This window comes from Triticum dicoccoides, chromosome 5B, assembly GCF_002162155.2.
Source record: "Triticum dicoccoides isolate Atlit2015 ecotype Zavitan chromosome 5B, WEW_v2.0, whole genome shotgun sequence".
NCBI lineage: Eukaryota > Viridiplantae > Streptophyta > Magnoliopsida > Poales > Poaceae > Triticum > Triticum dicoccoides.
In genome coordinates, this window is record NC_041389.1 from 583,310,586 (window position 1) to 583,327,202 (window position 16,617).

At 41.3% G+C, this 16,617-nt stretch overlaps 1 protein-coding gene across 1 annotated transcript in view; it reads right to left on the reverse strand.

The window, feature by feature from the left end:
• Positions 1-348: 348 nt before the first annotated feature.
• The window catches only part of LOC119311779 (protein SPIRRIG-like), a 17,530-nt gene continuing 1,261 nt past the window's right edge, over positions 349-16,617 (reverse strand). Inside the window, exons 2-19 of the mRNA XM_037587480.1 lie at positions 15,290-15,359; positions 15,110-15,195; positions 14,852-14,987; positions 14,707-14,763; positions 13,717-13,890; positions 13,100-13,291; positions 12,950-13,015; positions 12,433-12,547; positions 11,171-12,300; positions 10,239-10,941; positions 10,046-10,148; positions 8,866-9,956; positions 7,123-8,773; positions 4,035-7,052; positions 3,245-3,553; positions 2,807-3,113; positions 2,547-2,693; positions 349-2,086 (exon numbers count right to left, since the gene is read on the reverse strand). Coding sequence (XP_037443377.1) covers positions 920-2,086; positions 2,547-2,693; positions 2,807-3,113; positions 3,245-3,553; positions 4,035-7,052; positions 7,123-8,773; positions 8,866-9,956; positions 10,046-10,148; positions 10,239-10,941; positions 11,171-12,300; positions 12,433-12,547; positions 12,950-13,015; positions 13,100-13,291; positions 13,717-13,890; positions 14,707-14,763; positions 14,852-14,987; positions 15,110-15,195; positions 15,290-15,359 — 10,522 coding nt within the window. The 3' untranslated portion in view covers positions 349-919. The remainder of the gene's footprint in view (positions 2,087-2,546; positions 2,694-2,806; positions 3,114-3,244; positions 3,554-4,034; positions 7,053-7,122; positions 8,774-8,865; positions 9,957-10,045; positions 10,149-10,238; positions 10,942-11,170; positions 12,301-12,432; positions 12,548-12,949; positions 13,016-13,099; positions 13,292-13,716; positions 13,891-14,706; positions 14,764-14,851; positions 14,988-15,109; positions 15,196-15,289; positions 15,360-16,617) is intronic.

The window sequence follows — 16,617 nt, forward strand, 5'->3', positions numbered from 1 at the left end:
TGTGTGGGCGCGCACCCAAATAGATTTGCGTCCTCTTCTAATTAAATCAAAACACAAATTCTAAGGCAGATCGAATGAACGGGTTAGGAGTTTCGGTAACCAGTTGTGCAATTGATTCTATGTAGGTGTATATGGACTGCTGTACGACAAACATGGAGCCAACAAAATCTCACTGCTTGCATGTATGTATGTGCAATGAACTCAACTCAGGTGAAGTGAACAGAAGGGTGCTCAAATTACACCCACTAAATGAATGAACAACACCACTTCTGAGGGGTCATGTTTTGAACTAAAACCACGACGAGTAAATTGGAACGGAGGGAGTATGTGCAATGAACTCAACTCAGGTGAAGTGAACAGAAGGGTGCTCAAATTACACCCACTAAATGAATGAACAACACCACTTCTGAGGGGTCAAGTTGAAACAGCAAAAAGGAACCTAACACGGACCCCCTTTCCCTTCCCTTACATCCATCCCCCGAAACAAAACCATAGACAGTACAACATCACCCCATCGTTCCACCACAACCACTACCACCACCACCACCAAAGCATCTATACACACTTTACAAAACACTGGCCTCTCCTACCTCACATGGAACTCTTTCTCCTCACCAAAACAAAACCAAGAGCAGGAGGTGGAGCCAGCACATAATGCACAGTATAAGATTCTATTGTCAGCACAACGACGCCTCCATCGTCTCATCCACTTCTTCCCCATTTCAAATGTGTTCTGTTGTTTGCCTGTCCTCCGATGCCGAACCTGGGCGTCAAGACGGGTCTCATGCAGCACGTTTCTGCGAGCCAAGGTCAACCCTGTGCTCTTGGTTGTCAACACGGGCAGATGCTTGTCAGATTACCAGATATACTTTAAATCAATGTCTTTGATATGTGCAGGTGAATCCTGATTTCTCTATCGCTACGAGCCCTTAAAGCTGTCATCTTTCAGTGACCAAGAAAACAAATGACCATTGGCATCCCCGCTCAGAAGCTGCTTCAGGTCGGGCGGTATACAAAGGGCAGTCACCGGGTGCTTGTGTGATTTGAGAACCTTTTGAAGAATTAGCCTGTATTCCAGCGTCTGGACATCCAGACCCGGCCCTCCATAGGTGGTTGTTGGGGATTTGTTTTTGTTGTTTGCTGCCTCATCAGACGTGCAGTGCACCATCTTCCATACCTTCACAGCACCACTTTGATGGCCTGTCACATACCAGTTTGTATCCTGCCAGTCTGAGTGTGTCGTGCTTGCCACAGATAAGATGAGATCAGAAGGAAGCTGAGAGGTGTTCACCACAGCAAGACAGTCTCCGTTGACGCTCCAAACAGCAAAAAGAACACCAGCACCAGTCAGAATCTCACCATTGAGGTTGTTCACATGTAATGCAGACACTGATGCTGGGAACCTAGGCAGCTGCTTCACAAAGACCAGGCCTGTCAGGTCCCACAAGATGACGGAACAATCGTCAGAGCCTGAGACTATTAACGAGTAAGGCTGGCTGACATAGATGCATGTTATTTTGGCAGTGTGAGCACACAGGGCTTTCTCCATCCTCAGGAGACGACGAATGCCATCCTTCACAAATCTCCATACTGCAACTACTCCGTCATCACCACCTGTGGTGAGAATGTTGCCATCATGGCTCACTCCAGTGCACTGAATTTGACTACCACCATGAAGGTTCTCATGTGTTGATTGAAGTCTATCCTGATCATATGTCAATATTCTCAAGCTGCGGTCAGGAAATCCCCATGAGATGTACTCACTGTAAGCAACTGGCTTGAGCAAGCTGTTTGATGCGGCAATTAGGATCTTGTCATTGTAGGTCACGATCTGGGACACTGATGATGCTGTCTTGCGGATCTCTTGGTGTGTGAGATAGGTGCTGTACCGTAGAGGATGAGGAGGAATTTTCCTGTCAGTCCGTCGCTGTGGATGGGCTTTTTGGAATAACTGTTTGGGGGTCTGGCCAAAGTGATTGATCTGTGCCAGTATCGAAGCCTTCATGGTAGGATCTGATACTGCATCTATGTCAACATTGCCTTCATATGTATAGTGATAGAAAACATTGACGGCATCTTCAGCTGCCTGCCATACACAAAAGAAAATAGCCATTACAAATGCAACCAATGAATAAAAGCGGAAGTTACAAAGTGGAATATGGAAGACCGTTAACATTAATACTCCTTTTGCTTCACTTTATACTTCACTCTGTTTGATATTACAATACTGTCCACAAATATATACAAATAGTTCTCTGCCAACATGGGACACAATAGAAATAAATGATCAAAACTAAATCTCAGGGAGCATGAAAAACACAAACCTATATCCAAATAATTCCATTGTAAAAACAATATACTTGATCTAATCACAAACATGTGTGTGCTATCATAATGATGGAAATGGAGCTCCTTGAATCACAAACATGTATTTGCTATCGTAAAAACAATATACTTGATTTAATCACAAACATGTATGGAGTATGTGCTATCACAAGGACTAGGGGAAAGATAAAAATTACAGGAGCCTGAGATGCTATATATACCTTTCCTCTCTGCTTATATCCAAAAATAAGATCAATCCAATGATGCAGATTCTCAGATACATAGTCTGATTCCAGAGCTTCCCGGTGTTTTCTAATAAATTCTCTGGTGCTACCTTTCGCCCAAGGTGGCAAAACAACATCACCGACCTGAGAGCATTATTTCACAAAGTTTAGATGCTTGGCTCAAAAAGCTGAGCCTTGGTTAGAGTATCAGCATTACACCCAGCACAAAGAGTAGTGAACTTCTGTCAAAGTAATACCTTCTCTCCTGATTGTTTCTCCCCCAAGTCCAGATTAAACCGGTTCTCCAAAAACTCGGGCAGATAATAGAACTCAGGAATGAGCTCTTTCACATCTGATGTGTTGCTCTTACCAGCAGCGCTTGTCCATGTATCTTTCACACTATTGAACAACCTGTCTGCATGGTCGAATTGTCCACCCTGCAGTTTCTGGTTTTCCATGCTGAATGGAGGCAGCCTTAGAAGATAGAAAAGAACAATCCCAGCACTTGAATAATGAGAACCATAATGGAACTTTGGTACATCAGGGTCATCCCAGCTATCATATCTGAAAGTAACGGAAGAGGGTAGTCAGTTGATGTTAGATGTTGGGAAGCACTGAAGACAGTAGATATTTTTCACCAACTGAAAAAGAAAAGAACAAAAGAAGTATTTCTGATAAGTGTTAGATGAACAAACCTCTTACGGAATTCCTCTTCTCCTCCCTTTGTTTGACATCCCATTGGCTTATCAAGCTTACGGAAGCTCTGGGGGTTACCCAAATCTAAGTTATCGCTTTCGTAATCTGCAAGAACCCATGGAAATACTGGGTACTGTGTAAGGTCACTATAGCCCCGACCGGCAAGTGTATTTAGATGCATGAGATACTGGAAGTTGGTAATTTCTCCACTTTGCCATCTTTTGGAAAAAGATTTTGCCATAACTTTGAAAAGGCGGCTCCCCTCACCGCTATCCTGCTTTGAGGAAGCTGATATTGTCGTGTCCAACCTGTGGAAAGCCATGTTTATTATCAAGTTCCTTCACTCGACATCCTAACGATAAGTAAAGGTGACAAATGAAAACATTAAAATGCCAAATCCTACAAGTTCAGATCGTTCACAAAAGATGAAGATAAAATCCTTTCACTGCCTCCTGAGCTATTAATTACAAGAGACCATTCAGGAAGAAACATTGATAGGAAACAGCTCTAGTTAAACACAGGAACCGGGCAAGATCTGCCTAATAAGAACTCAGATTTCATAAATTTACATGTATTTGCAGTTGACTGGCTGGTTTTGACCGACTGCACCCACTTCTCAGAAAACACTAATTTCAGACAATACTGAAACATAAACCTACTATGCTAGCCAATGAAAGACACGAACCAGTTATACTAGTAAGAACTAAGAAATGATAGAATCTTAACATTAAGCAAGTGTGCATAGAATTAACTCAACGTATATAACTGCAAAGGGTTAAGAATACAAACATGCTATTCCGTGGGAGGTTCATGGCAATCAGAGTTCTGAAAACTTCCTCCCTCTCTTTTTTGTGGAAAACTAGAAGCTCATTACACCCATCCATGCTGAAAATCTCGATTGCAACAGGTCGAAGCTGATAGTCACGTTTCAGGAGCTCATGGACACTATCAAGCTTCCACATATGCCATGGATGAGGCAGGTTGCTGCTATTGCAAAGATTTTCCTTACCCCAAGCACCTCCATTGTATGCCCATGCTCTACCACCAAGTGAGTCCTTTGCAGTTGCACCCCATGGTAAAGGTGATTTCTGCTGGGGATCAATGCTTCCCATTATATCCTTTTTCACACCTAAAGCCTGATCAATGACAGAAAGCTCATCTTGATCGGCCTTTTCGCAAATGCAGTTGGAATCGTCAATGTAGAAGTTCTCAATAATGTATAAGCAAAGCTCCCCGATAAGAAATATACCATCGTGCTTGTCAAGACCAGCAACACGTTCACAATTGTACTTATGCCTGATCTTTTCAGAAGGTTCCATATAAGGCCTGATAAGATATTCTCCGTTGTCAAGCAACTCCTTATCTGATTTATCCTCTGAGGTTCTCGTATCAGTACCTTTAACTGAAGGTGGTTGTCTTGGTGAATATAACTCAGATTTACCTTGGACACTCTCTGACATGTGATAAGAAAAGGAACTTGATTTTGCTCCGAAATCATTTGCAGAGTGAAGACTCTGTTCATTGATGCTGCTTTTATCATCAGTCCAGCCAATTGGAGGTGACGCTGTGCTTCCTCCTTTGAATATGTCATCATCCTCTTTGAAAGATGCAAAATCAGCAGCATCAAGTTCCCTCTGCTCAGTGTCATAGGTCAAAAGATTCAAGCCCGACATTGTATCTGACCCAGATGTCATCATGTCTCCATCCTCTTTCTTGGCTCTAGTAACATCATCAAACCCCAGGCTGCTGGTTAGAACATTCTGAATAGTATCTATCTTAAATTTGGAGTTCTCAAGTTTCTTCCGCATTCTATATGGTCCTTCAACAGCACATAACTGCCATGCAGGTTCTGTGGATACTTGACAAATGGGGAAAATACCTCTTTCATGTACAAGCTGTTGAATTTGGCTCTGCCACTCACTTTCTCCATGCAATATCCATCCATATTTGTCTTGACGAATTGCCCTCAGCTCTGTGGACATCACATCACGAACCAAATCAAGATTATACCTCCGTTCATTTATCTGCTCCCAGTGCCTGGCATCTAGCTTTACAATTTCGCGTGATTTCCGTCCCATCTCCTTCTTGCGCCTGACTTCCATGCCTTTTATTCTCACCCCAGGAAATTTTGCTGAGCCAGTAATGTACTGAACCCACATTATTAAAGCACACTGGTCTAACACTTTACTAATTGTTTGCTGGGAATTCTCGAGCCACTCAAAAAACACGGATGTACTCCCAGTCAGCAATTTGTCAAGCCCTCCATGCAGAATGTCTGTTTGTTGCCCCTGGTTAGGCTTACAAACAAGCAGGTCCTCGAGAGATGGGCGTCGATGCACTACCAGGTACTTAAGTAAATCCACCGCAAGGTCTTGCGCAGTTAATCTCTTGTCACGAAGAAGTGCCATCAGATTGATGCAGAAACAACACATTAGATCATTATCAACATTGCTTGGGCATAGAATCAGTCTCTTGTTGGAAGTCAAAAGCTGAAGAATGGTACAAATATCAACAGAATACTCTTCTTGGGGAGGTTTTGAAGCTAAATTTCTCCCTGTTTCTGTTAGGAAAGCCAGATTTGCCAGCAGGTCATCCTCCCCAAGATTCTTAAGGAATGTTGGCAGGAAACAGTACATTATCAGACGGTTTGTGTTCTTCAATATGGCATGGATGTAGGGGTCGAGTTGCCTGGTTCCTCGAGCAATGGATAAAATACCTTTACCTGAAGGTACTGCATCTTCAATACGGCCATCTTGATTGGCGAGCTGCAACATGGACAACAAGAACTCTAGCGTTCGCAATACACCGACTGGGGTTGGAAAGCAGCCAATGTATACACGGTCAACAATCAGCCAGCAAAGTGGTTCCAAGTTGACAGACCAGCGACTCTTGTCGAGTTTCTTCCCATCTTCTTCATCATCGAGTAAGAGTTTTCTTTCAAGGAAGTTCATCAGTCTGCTTAGACACAAGCCTTGAAAAACCAAAGCAGAATCAACGTCTACAAACAAAGGCACAGACTCGAGAACGCTTTCAATAAATAGTGTTGCTTTGAGCTGCTCTGATATAATATCAGCAAGGATTTGAGCAATGAAATCAAGAACAGCAGTAGCTCCTGCAGAGCAAGGGCCACCCCCATAACCTACATCATCTATGTCAAGCAGAAGCTTCGAACTGATCGGGAAAAATATATTCACTGCAGGCGATCCCTGAATGCTTGTCTTCAGATCAGGAGATGAATCGAGGTCCACTGCAGATATAGTTGAAGACATGGATGGAGAGGCTGTTAGGTGTCTACCATCAGTATATGATCCTGAGCTACCAGCCCAAGAAGTGAATGGGGCCATGGGAGACGCGGTAGGGGTGTTTGCTGGTTTATGAGTCGATCTCTCAGACAAAACAGGGGATCCAATGTTAATCACAGAGACTGAGCTGGGTGAATTAGCTAGTTGTTGAGAATCGGCAATGCCATTTGATCTCACAGCTGATAGCGGTCCTTTACCATGAGCATTCTGAAACACTTGGCTTGCTTCTCCATTTAAAAACTTGGTGCTGAGCTCCTCACTGAGAGAGATATCTGCTTTTACTTCACCATTATCAGAAGAGTTCTGCATGTCGGTACTTCCTGAGCTAGTGCTTTTTTGCTCCTGAGGAAAACTTGCAGCACTCAAAGTTTTGGCAGATTGTTCCTGATTCTGTGGCAAACATGGAAAGGTATCTTTTGAACTTCCATTGTCATCATCATTCATGTTCTTCTCATCTATTGCAGCAGTTGTTAGATCTTTTGCCATCTTCAACGCACAATCAGACCTGCAGAACAAAAGGGTCAGTTTGAACATCTAGAACACCAGGTAACTTGATATATGCACATCATACAAACCTTGCACAAGAGAAATATAGATCAATACAGCTTTCTAGGAATTCATGTCGCCTGCAAACAGCAGAGAATGGTGGGCATGTTTTTGCCAAATCAACCATGAACCGCAATATTGAAGTAGCAACAGCAGGTGCTGCTGCTTCACCAGCCATTAACCTTGCTGCATATGTCTTGTGCATCAGAGCTTCTCCTTGAAGATCTCCTCCCATGTCTGATGTTGCCTCCAGAAGATCCGCAACCAAGGTGCCATTAAGGTGTGAAAGATTGTTATTCTGATGTGCAAGCATAGACTTCATAATAAATGAATCAAATGTAGCTTTTGCCATTGCGATAACAGTATCCAATAGATCCACAAACTTCAGTTCTCCATAGTTTCCATCACTAGGCATGAGAGCATGGAAATCAAGCATGCGGACCTCCGGAACTCGAGGATAAACAGGCTTCCCAAAAATCAAACAGAAGATTATATAATATATTTCAGGAGAATCATAAAAGCTTGGAAGCACATGATTCAACCCTTGGAAACCACCACTTGTACGGAATTTCAGAGCGAATGTAGCAGATGATGTAAGGCAAACTCCTAATAGGGTGGTGATCCATCTCATACTTGTCGGATGCACAGCTTCATCAAGGAAATATGTGACCAATCTAGATGAAACAACTTTATGCCATTGCTCCAGCAACTCTTCAGCGTTTATGGTTACTTGTAGATCAATGAGCATTTCAAGTAACATGTTCCTCACAATAATATGCTTTCCCATAGCCTCCCGGACAATCTGACGGTTTGGGCTAAGTTCTGGAGGATCAAATGTCATGATTATGAATCTTACAACAAGCTCCAACTCGGAAGCTAGAAAACCATCCTCCAAGATGACACCAAGCAGCACAACTAGCTTCTCCAGCACAGGAATTTCAACATCCCCACGCTGTAAAGTAACAAGAAGATGCTGCACAAGATTAATTCGACGCAATATTGTCAGGTTGTGGTTCCTAAACCAATGCATTGATACCATCCTCTCAAGAAACCCAAGAAGAGTTATTTGTACTGATATAGGAGCAGCAACCCATATAGTCCAGTCCAAGAGAACATGTTCAACCATGTCAGCATTTGACAAAACTATGAACTCAGAAGTCTCACCAGCTAAGTCAGCATTTTCAAGCTCAGACAGATGGCTGAACGAATCTTTTTGAGCTGAAAAATCATCTAGATCTCCATGTGATCCACCAGAAGACAGATCATCGCCAAACTTAGGTAGGCTAAGATCATCAAGACTGGCATCTGGGGAGATACCAGATGCATAGCTTGATGTTCGGTTCATATTTGATTTCTGTGGCTCGGGAAACGAAGCCTCACAGGCAGCGATGCGGAAGAAGATATCAAGAGATTGCATATCGAATAATGACATTCTCCTGTACAGAAAAAGTGCGAGAAGATGATAGCCCCTCAAGGCCTGCATGTCTTTCACATTTTGATGGCCCTGCTGAAGAGATAATGCAAGCAATTCCAGTGCCATATGCAGCATATCCTTAGTTTCAGCAGCCTCAACAAGAGCAAGCACGACAGGCATTCCTCCAACAGTTTGAACAGTGTCACCAATTGTGCATTGATTACACACATAAACATCACCGCTTAGACGTCCATATCGTGGTATACCTGTCAATATGAAGAGCTAATTCAATCTTGACATACTCCAGCCAATCGAGAAAGACAAACATAAATCAAATAACTGGAAGAAGTTCACGCACCTCCTATAGGGGATGCAGCAGCAGAAGTTGGATCAACAAGGTTAAGCAAGGAAAGAGTCCCAGATGCTCGAAAAGCATCTGATGATGTTCCATCAAATGCAAATATTAGCTTCCTCCCACACAATTGCATTGAGAGATTTCTTAACCTTTCCATATCCCATACAATTCCACTGCTCTCAAGTCTAGAACTCACTTGTTTCGCTGAACTATCTATCCGCTGGCTGCTTGAAGGTGCAGTTACTTCCACTTCAAGTGAATCAAGAATCGCCATTACCTCCCCACCACAGGCCCGGTTAGGTACAAATCTCAGAAGATCAGTGTCCTGGAACAATCCCCGGTAACCTTGTCCAAGAATATACATGAAACAAATGCTCCCTGGTGTCAAGACTTCCTCGAAAAGGTAACAACAGCGGAGCTGCCATGATAAGTCAGAAACTTTGCCACGGGTAGCAGATGTACCAAGTGTTACTTGCAATGATTTACCAAATGGGGATGGCGAGTATCCAAGCTTGCCAGTATGCCTCAGCTTTCCGTCAAGGTAAATGCTTGCCACACTTGCTTGGAAAAGGCCAGCTAATGCATTTGGTTTGCTATGAACAACTGCAAGATGATGCCATTTTCCCTCCACCATTTCAATGCCAGGAAATGACAGTGAACTTGAATTGCTTGTTGCTATAGTAAAAACACCATTGTCATGAAGATAAAGTTCTGCATACAGAGTGTTGGCGTCATCCACTGCACCCACAGAAAAGATGCGCAAAACTTGCGCACTCCTTTTACCATAAGCCCCTTTTGATGGTTTTTCTGTTTCCTTGGAATGGCTTCTAAATAAGTTTCTAAACTGGAACCAACAAACAAAAGAGTATCCAGAAACAGGTGGCCATGTCCTTTCCCCTAATGAAACCTGAATGGATGCATGGCCAGCTTTACTCATGTCCATCTCAATGAAAGGGGCTAGAGAAATATCTCCTTGTCTGACATCTTCCATTTGAATTAGCTTCTCCATCATATTAACAAAAAGATGACCTGAACGCTTCACTTTCAGCTGAAGTATATACCTCACAAGAAGTCTTAGTTCAGAAGAAGACAACCTGACCAAAAAATTACATGTAAGACAAAATCAAAGGACAAGAGCTAGTGCGATGAGATCAGCAATGGAATTTCATGGAATATAACTGACCTATAGGCACCTAGCACTTCAACAATCCTCAAAGCATGATTGAGAATAGGAGAGGAACCCTCCAAAAATGGGTTGATTGTCTCGAGTAGAAGACCAACACTTCCTGTATAACAAAAAGGGGAACAGAAACATAAGGGACTCTTCTCAACATGATCACAAGAAAAGAAAGGGTAACAAGAACTTTCGTCCATACCAACAGAAGTTAAATTCTCCTGGTTGAAGGGACCAGCATTTGCTAGTTTCTCGATGAATTTCAGCAACTCAAGTTGAACTTTAGGCGTAAACATTAGCAAGGAGCGGATCAATACGACAACTGCACTAGCATTATAAACACGTTCCACATCAAGCTTTGAAAGTCCAAACGAGGTTGCAGACAAGAAACATGGTTCATCCTCTGAGGTTTCAGATGAGATGCTCTCTACCTGCAGGTTGCTGGTAGGAGGAAGAACAATCTCAAGTGCAAGCTCAAGCATAAGTAAGATAACTTGCTTTTCACAATCCACACAAAGCAACCCAGAATCAGAGAGAAGATCATAGAAAGTGTGTGACGACAGAACTGTATGCAGCCTTATCCTATTAACAGCATTGTTGCATACAGCAGCTGTCATAGCGCGCATTAGAAAACCAAAGATCTTCATGTGAGTAAACAATGATGGTTCATTCTCCTCATTTTCACCTTCATTCTGGAAACTATGAAGTGTTGTAAGTAGAAGAGAAAATCCAGTGGCTTCTCCAAAAATTCGTTGTGCTGAATTGTTTGCCCCAAGAATGCGCCACAAAGCTCCGAATGTATCACACTTTGCATCATTGTCAAGCTTGTGCTGAGAACCCAGTGAGGTTGATACCATCCCACTCTTCAAGATCTCAATCAGTGATCCTATTTCTTCAGGATGAGCCTGAAAAAGAGCAAGGTTTACATATGTTAAAGAAATCACAGTTCACCTGCCATGCTGATGAAGTTCACTTATTTAGCACAACTGGAACCAACAAGTCATATGGCAAGCATAGACACTTAAACTTGCATAGGTGCTCCACTTAGGCCCAAAAACCTTAGGACCCTAAAGTATGATAATTCCAGATGAAAAATGAGTTATTTTCATGGGAGAATAAGGTAAGAACACAAACCTGAAGAGAATCTTCAATTATTAAGCATGACAGTAGTCGTAGCACACCAGATCTGTGGCTTTCTGATACCAAGAAAGGAAGAATGGTGTTGACTCCATTGGAAGATCGGAAAGACTGCTGGTTAGTCTCAGCTCTCTTCAGCAGATAAAAAAGGCAATCCCAGGCAACATTAAGTGTCCCTTCATCATCAAACATGGGGAATTTCGTGGAACCAGAAGCCATCAACTTCGGTGAAAGAATGGAGTCTTCGTTGTCCACAGTTTTCTGAATATCATCTGTGTCAGACCTAATCTCCGGAGAGTAAAAGATCTTGCTCTGCTGATCATCTCCAGAGAAAAGCTTGTTTTGTTTCAAGTCATCTAACAATGCCCCAAGAACACCCACTTCCCTGAGAACTTTCTTGTACTGCTGATCAAAGGACAGGAGCTTTACGAAGAAAGAAAGTACAGTATGCTTAAGACTGGTAGAAATTGGTTGTTGCAGTAAGCAACAGAGTGATAGTAACTCCTGCTCTGGAATACAATTTACAACAGTGACTGCATACTCTAAAATTTTTAAGATGACCTCTTGAAGTGCTGCAGGGAAACCGCCCATGTTTAGGATAAAAAGAGGAACAGTTCGCAGTTGCTGACATAGCTTGTAGTTTTCGAGATGGCTCGAGAAAATCTTGAACATTCTATTGAGAACTTCAGCTTGTACTTCTAAGTTGTCTGCCTTCAGAAAAATGTCCTGTAACATCTGAATGGCTTCAAGATCTTTTACCTTGGGACTGCTCATTTCCAAAATGTCATCTGCAAACTTGTCAGCAGATGGGGTTCGGCTTCTGCTGTGACCTGTTCCCTTCCCATGAGAAGATTGCATACTTTTACCAACAAAATCTTCAGAGGGACCAGTTTGCGACAAATTTACAAGAACATCAAGCAACCTGGACAGCTGAGGTGAAAGGTCACATGAGAATGTATCTTCTAATCTGCGGGAAGCATCCGACCTACTCTCTTCAGATACTATCTTGGGCAAGGATTGGTGAACCTGATTTTTGTGTAAGCTGCATAGTGTGAGTGCAAACTGGACAAGGAACTGGTAACCATGAGCATTGTGTATGTCTTCCCTGAGCCTAATGGATCCAGCCTCTGCAAGTTAGACGGAACATCATAATATTAGCGCTCAAGACTGAACATTTAATATATAAGCAATGAGAATGTTGAACCAAACCATCTCTTTGGAAGAAATGCATATGAATGGCAAAAAGTCTATTGATTTACCAGGCCTATAAGAGAGCTCAACACATTCCAGTAACAAATCCACAATGCCGATGGTATAAGCAGCATCACCACTTTGAGGTTTGAAATCTTTCACGGCCATAAGGAGTACTTTAATCTAAAAGGCATAATTAACAATGGGTCAATAAAACTAATTAGCAATATTTGTAAAAGAATAAATGTTCCAGTCACACACACGCCCAAAAAAGTAATTGTCTAAATGAAATATTGTAGATGGGTCGACAAAGTATCTGTGCTCTTCAGAGTTATATCACTTGCCATGAAATATCAGCAAAAACAGCAGGTTACAGCTAGTGATCTTTACTAATGAACTAAAACCACAAGTATTTTAGAACTGAGGGAGGAGTTTAAATCAAGACTAGATGACTGAGGACGCATTTTTACATGGTGTTTGGTGTCAAGGAGACATTTTACCTACCAAATAAAACAACCACCAACAAGAGAACAACAAAACTGAAATACTTTTCCATCCACAGTAAAGAGATTAAAAGATAAGTACCAACTGATGCTTCCTTATGTACTTCGCAGAAGTCCCATTGTCATTTGCAAGAAGGAGACTGAGAACCTGTTTGGTTATTAACTTAAATATTTAGTAACTTGGGATCTGACAGGAATATCCATAGATAAACGCTGTATCATATCAACCTACCTGCATCGCATGCCGATGAAGCTGAATTGTGTGAAGAGGAACAAGACCCTCCTTGAACTGAGAAAACACAGATACAGAACCATTTGCAACCATGTGGAAAAGAAGCTGTAGAGCGTCATCTTCAATTAAACTTGGTGCAGCAGTTGAATGGCTTGCTAGTGCCTTCATTATATGCACTACACTTGCCTCGATCTTCGTAGGAAAAAAACAAGAAATGAGGTCAAAACCAAAATTGGCCATGACAAAGTAAAAAATTGGATAAACATATCACGTATTTGAACATAAGGCAGAAGACTTGTACTCCCTCCGTTTCTAAATATAAGCCCTTTTAGAGATTTCAATATGGACTACATACGGATGTATATAGACATATTTTAGAGTGTAGAACTGTAGATTCACTCATTTTGCTCCGTATGTAGTCAGTATTGGAATCTCTAAAAAGGCTTATATTTAGGAACGGAGGGAGTAGTTAATAAGATGGACATTGAAGAGGACAATATACAAAGTGCAACCAAAAATAGGTTAAAAAGCTAAAAATTTGCCTCAATGTATGTCAAAAACTATGAAATCTTGCAAAGGAGGTCCTCTTTCTATGAGAAACAGAAGAGTAGTGTTACCTCGAGCCGCCGAGATTGCAAAGGACCCCAATCTTTATTCTTCCCACTTGCTGATCCTTCTCCACCAACAGGTGAGGATTTTTTGCAGGATTCATCAGAACTCAATAGGGAATTGAGGATATATATAAGGCAGCACAGAATACCAGAGTCCAACAAAGGCTGCTTATCAATAGTCTGTAGCCAAGAAATTAAACATGAAATGCGTGTTACTCTGAGAAGTTGGCGAATGTTGTTTCATCTTGGATTTCAAATATCAGAAATCAGCTGTGCAAGACCCTATCCTTGCTAAGTTTACTTTAATCAGAAAGTGCACGCCTCTTCCTTCTTCATACTATGTACATCATGCTTCAACTTCAATGCACTACAGAAGTTGAAAGTGGAAGCATAGAAAACAAAAAATGATGTATGCCACACTAATCTACCCGATTGCACATCGCAACACAATATAACACCAAACATTAGCAATATTAGTTACCTATGATCCCTTCAAAACATCCACTGGCAAATACTAGAAGAAAAACCCATTGGCAAAATAAGGAAGCGGCTATACAGTACAGTAATAACTAGCACTGTTTTGATAAGGTTTGCAACAACAATGAAGTGCTCTCATTACTAGGATGTTTAGAATTACTTTAAACCTCCAGATAGCTTGGACGTGCACTGACAGAGCAGGCAAAGTAACAATAGATTATACTTGTGAAAACAGCATTGCAAATGGAAATAAACACACTATTAGCAACTACCTAATTAGGATTATAAAGTTAAAATGATTTGATGTAACATGTTGGGTTATAATCTTGTGGCTTATATATCAATGAACAAGCATTTATTGCAATGAAATTTGGACCACCTAGCATTACTATTAAAACCTTAGACAGACTTTCGTACCATGACTGTCAAAACTAAACATCAGATGAACACACTATGGCAGAAAAAATAAAACATAAATGGAAACTAGTATCTCAAGATGTTAAGGGCAACTGGACAAACCTCTGTCACAAGAACTTCAACTGCATATAACAAGTTTGAACCTGGACATATGCCAAGCTGGATCATGGAATTAAGTTATCAGACAGTGTATGGTTAGCTCAAGTTTGGAAACTGCACCATACAAATAGACACAATAAGGACAAACCTCTGTGATCTCAGAAAAGAAGCCAATAACATCATCAACATGCAAGGATCTTCCTTTGCTGTGGATTCTTAGTTTCTCCACATCTGTGACAAAGGCCCTTCCAATAACAAAAGCAAAAACATGTGCTTCTACTAACCTGCATCAATTATGAGACAAGCTATTAACAAAAAGATATGCGAGAAGATGTTTCGCATAGAGAATAATGACAAAGCAATGCCATAACAGTATCTAAAGGAGTGAAAGTATGGGGAGTCATACTTCGTAACTAATTGAACTACACTAGACTGCTGCTTCACTAGCCTACAGAAGACATCTACTGCCAAATTTAAGGCCCTTTCTTTCTCCTGCACAAGAAAAATCATAAGACAATTGTTAGACTAAGAACCAAATAGAAAAATGTTATTGGCTTACAGTGACAAAATGAAAGCATCAAGATACCTTTTCAGAGCTGGAAGAGCGGAATTCTTCCCAGAACCTCCTGAAGTCTGACACCAGTTCATTTTTTCCCCTGCAAGTACAAGAGAAATAATATTAAGAACGACAGTGTAAAGGATTAAAACCATGTAACCTCTGCAGAAGAATTTCATCATTCACTTCAAATAGCAGAATCAAATGCCTCAGCCCTCAACAATATTTGAAATGAAGGACTGCAATGTTTCTTTCATTGTTTTAAGGTAGAATTCATGCATCAATATCATACAATGTGTGAGTGTGGGCTGTGTGGCAGTATGCATGCACACGCCTGTTACCTGCAAAGGTATAAAGTAAATCTAACGGGTAAAAGAGAGAACTACTGTATCAGGTCTACGCTTTGCAGGTCCTAATGGTATCCCTTTTTCACATAGTAAATGATCAGACTATTCATCCCATGACAATAGATTATCTAGTGGTGATTCAGATAAGGAATAGGACTAGCAGGAACTCATTAGTACTGAAAGTGCGAAAATAATTCTTCTTTCTTGGTAGCTTACGGGTGTTTAACAGATAATAGAGCAATGGCACAGGGAACAACTACAGAGAAAGTCCATTTGCAGACCAAGAGATCGCGCATATAGAAAAGAAAATACGACTTATAACCGATAAATCATATAACTGGTTCTTCACGTAGGACATACTCCCTCTGTTTCTAAATATAAGCCTTTTTAGAGATTTCAAAACACAGACTACATATGGATGTATATAGACATATTTTAGTTTAGATTCACTCATTTTGCTCCGTATGTAGTCCATATTGAAAGGCTTATATTTAGGAACGAAGGGAGTATATGCAATGGCCCCAAACCAGACCCATTACATAACCCATTGTGATTACGGTAGCAGCTTTCTTTAGCAATTGTCGAGACAAGATTAACTGAACATGATCTAGAAAGGGTCACGGAGAATGCTAACCTCCTATAGGAATACCAATTTAATGATAGTAGCATATGTGCCCAATTCGCATACTTGCAGAATGTGTTAGCACCTAGCTCATATACAGTGTGACTATTTGCACATAACCGTAACAAGACAATCCTAGCAATGAACATTCAAATCTAACAGGTAACTTCACGCAGCCAATCAAACACGGGTTCTAGCAAAAAGTTGAATCGCATGTTAAGAGTGATACACACCATCTTAATCCCACGGCATCGGAAATGTGAACATTCCAGTTCATCAAGATGGCTTCGATCATAGTAACAACTAAACATCACAGTTGCTGTCCTACAAGGAATGTGTAAAACCACGGCTCTGTAATTCTAAGAAACGCATGCAAAACACATAAGAAA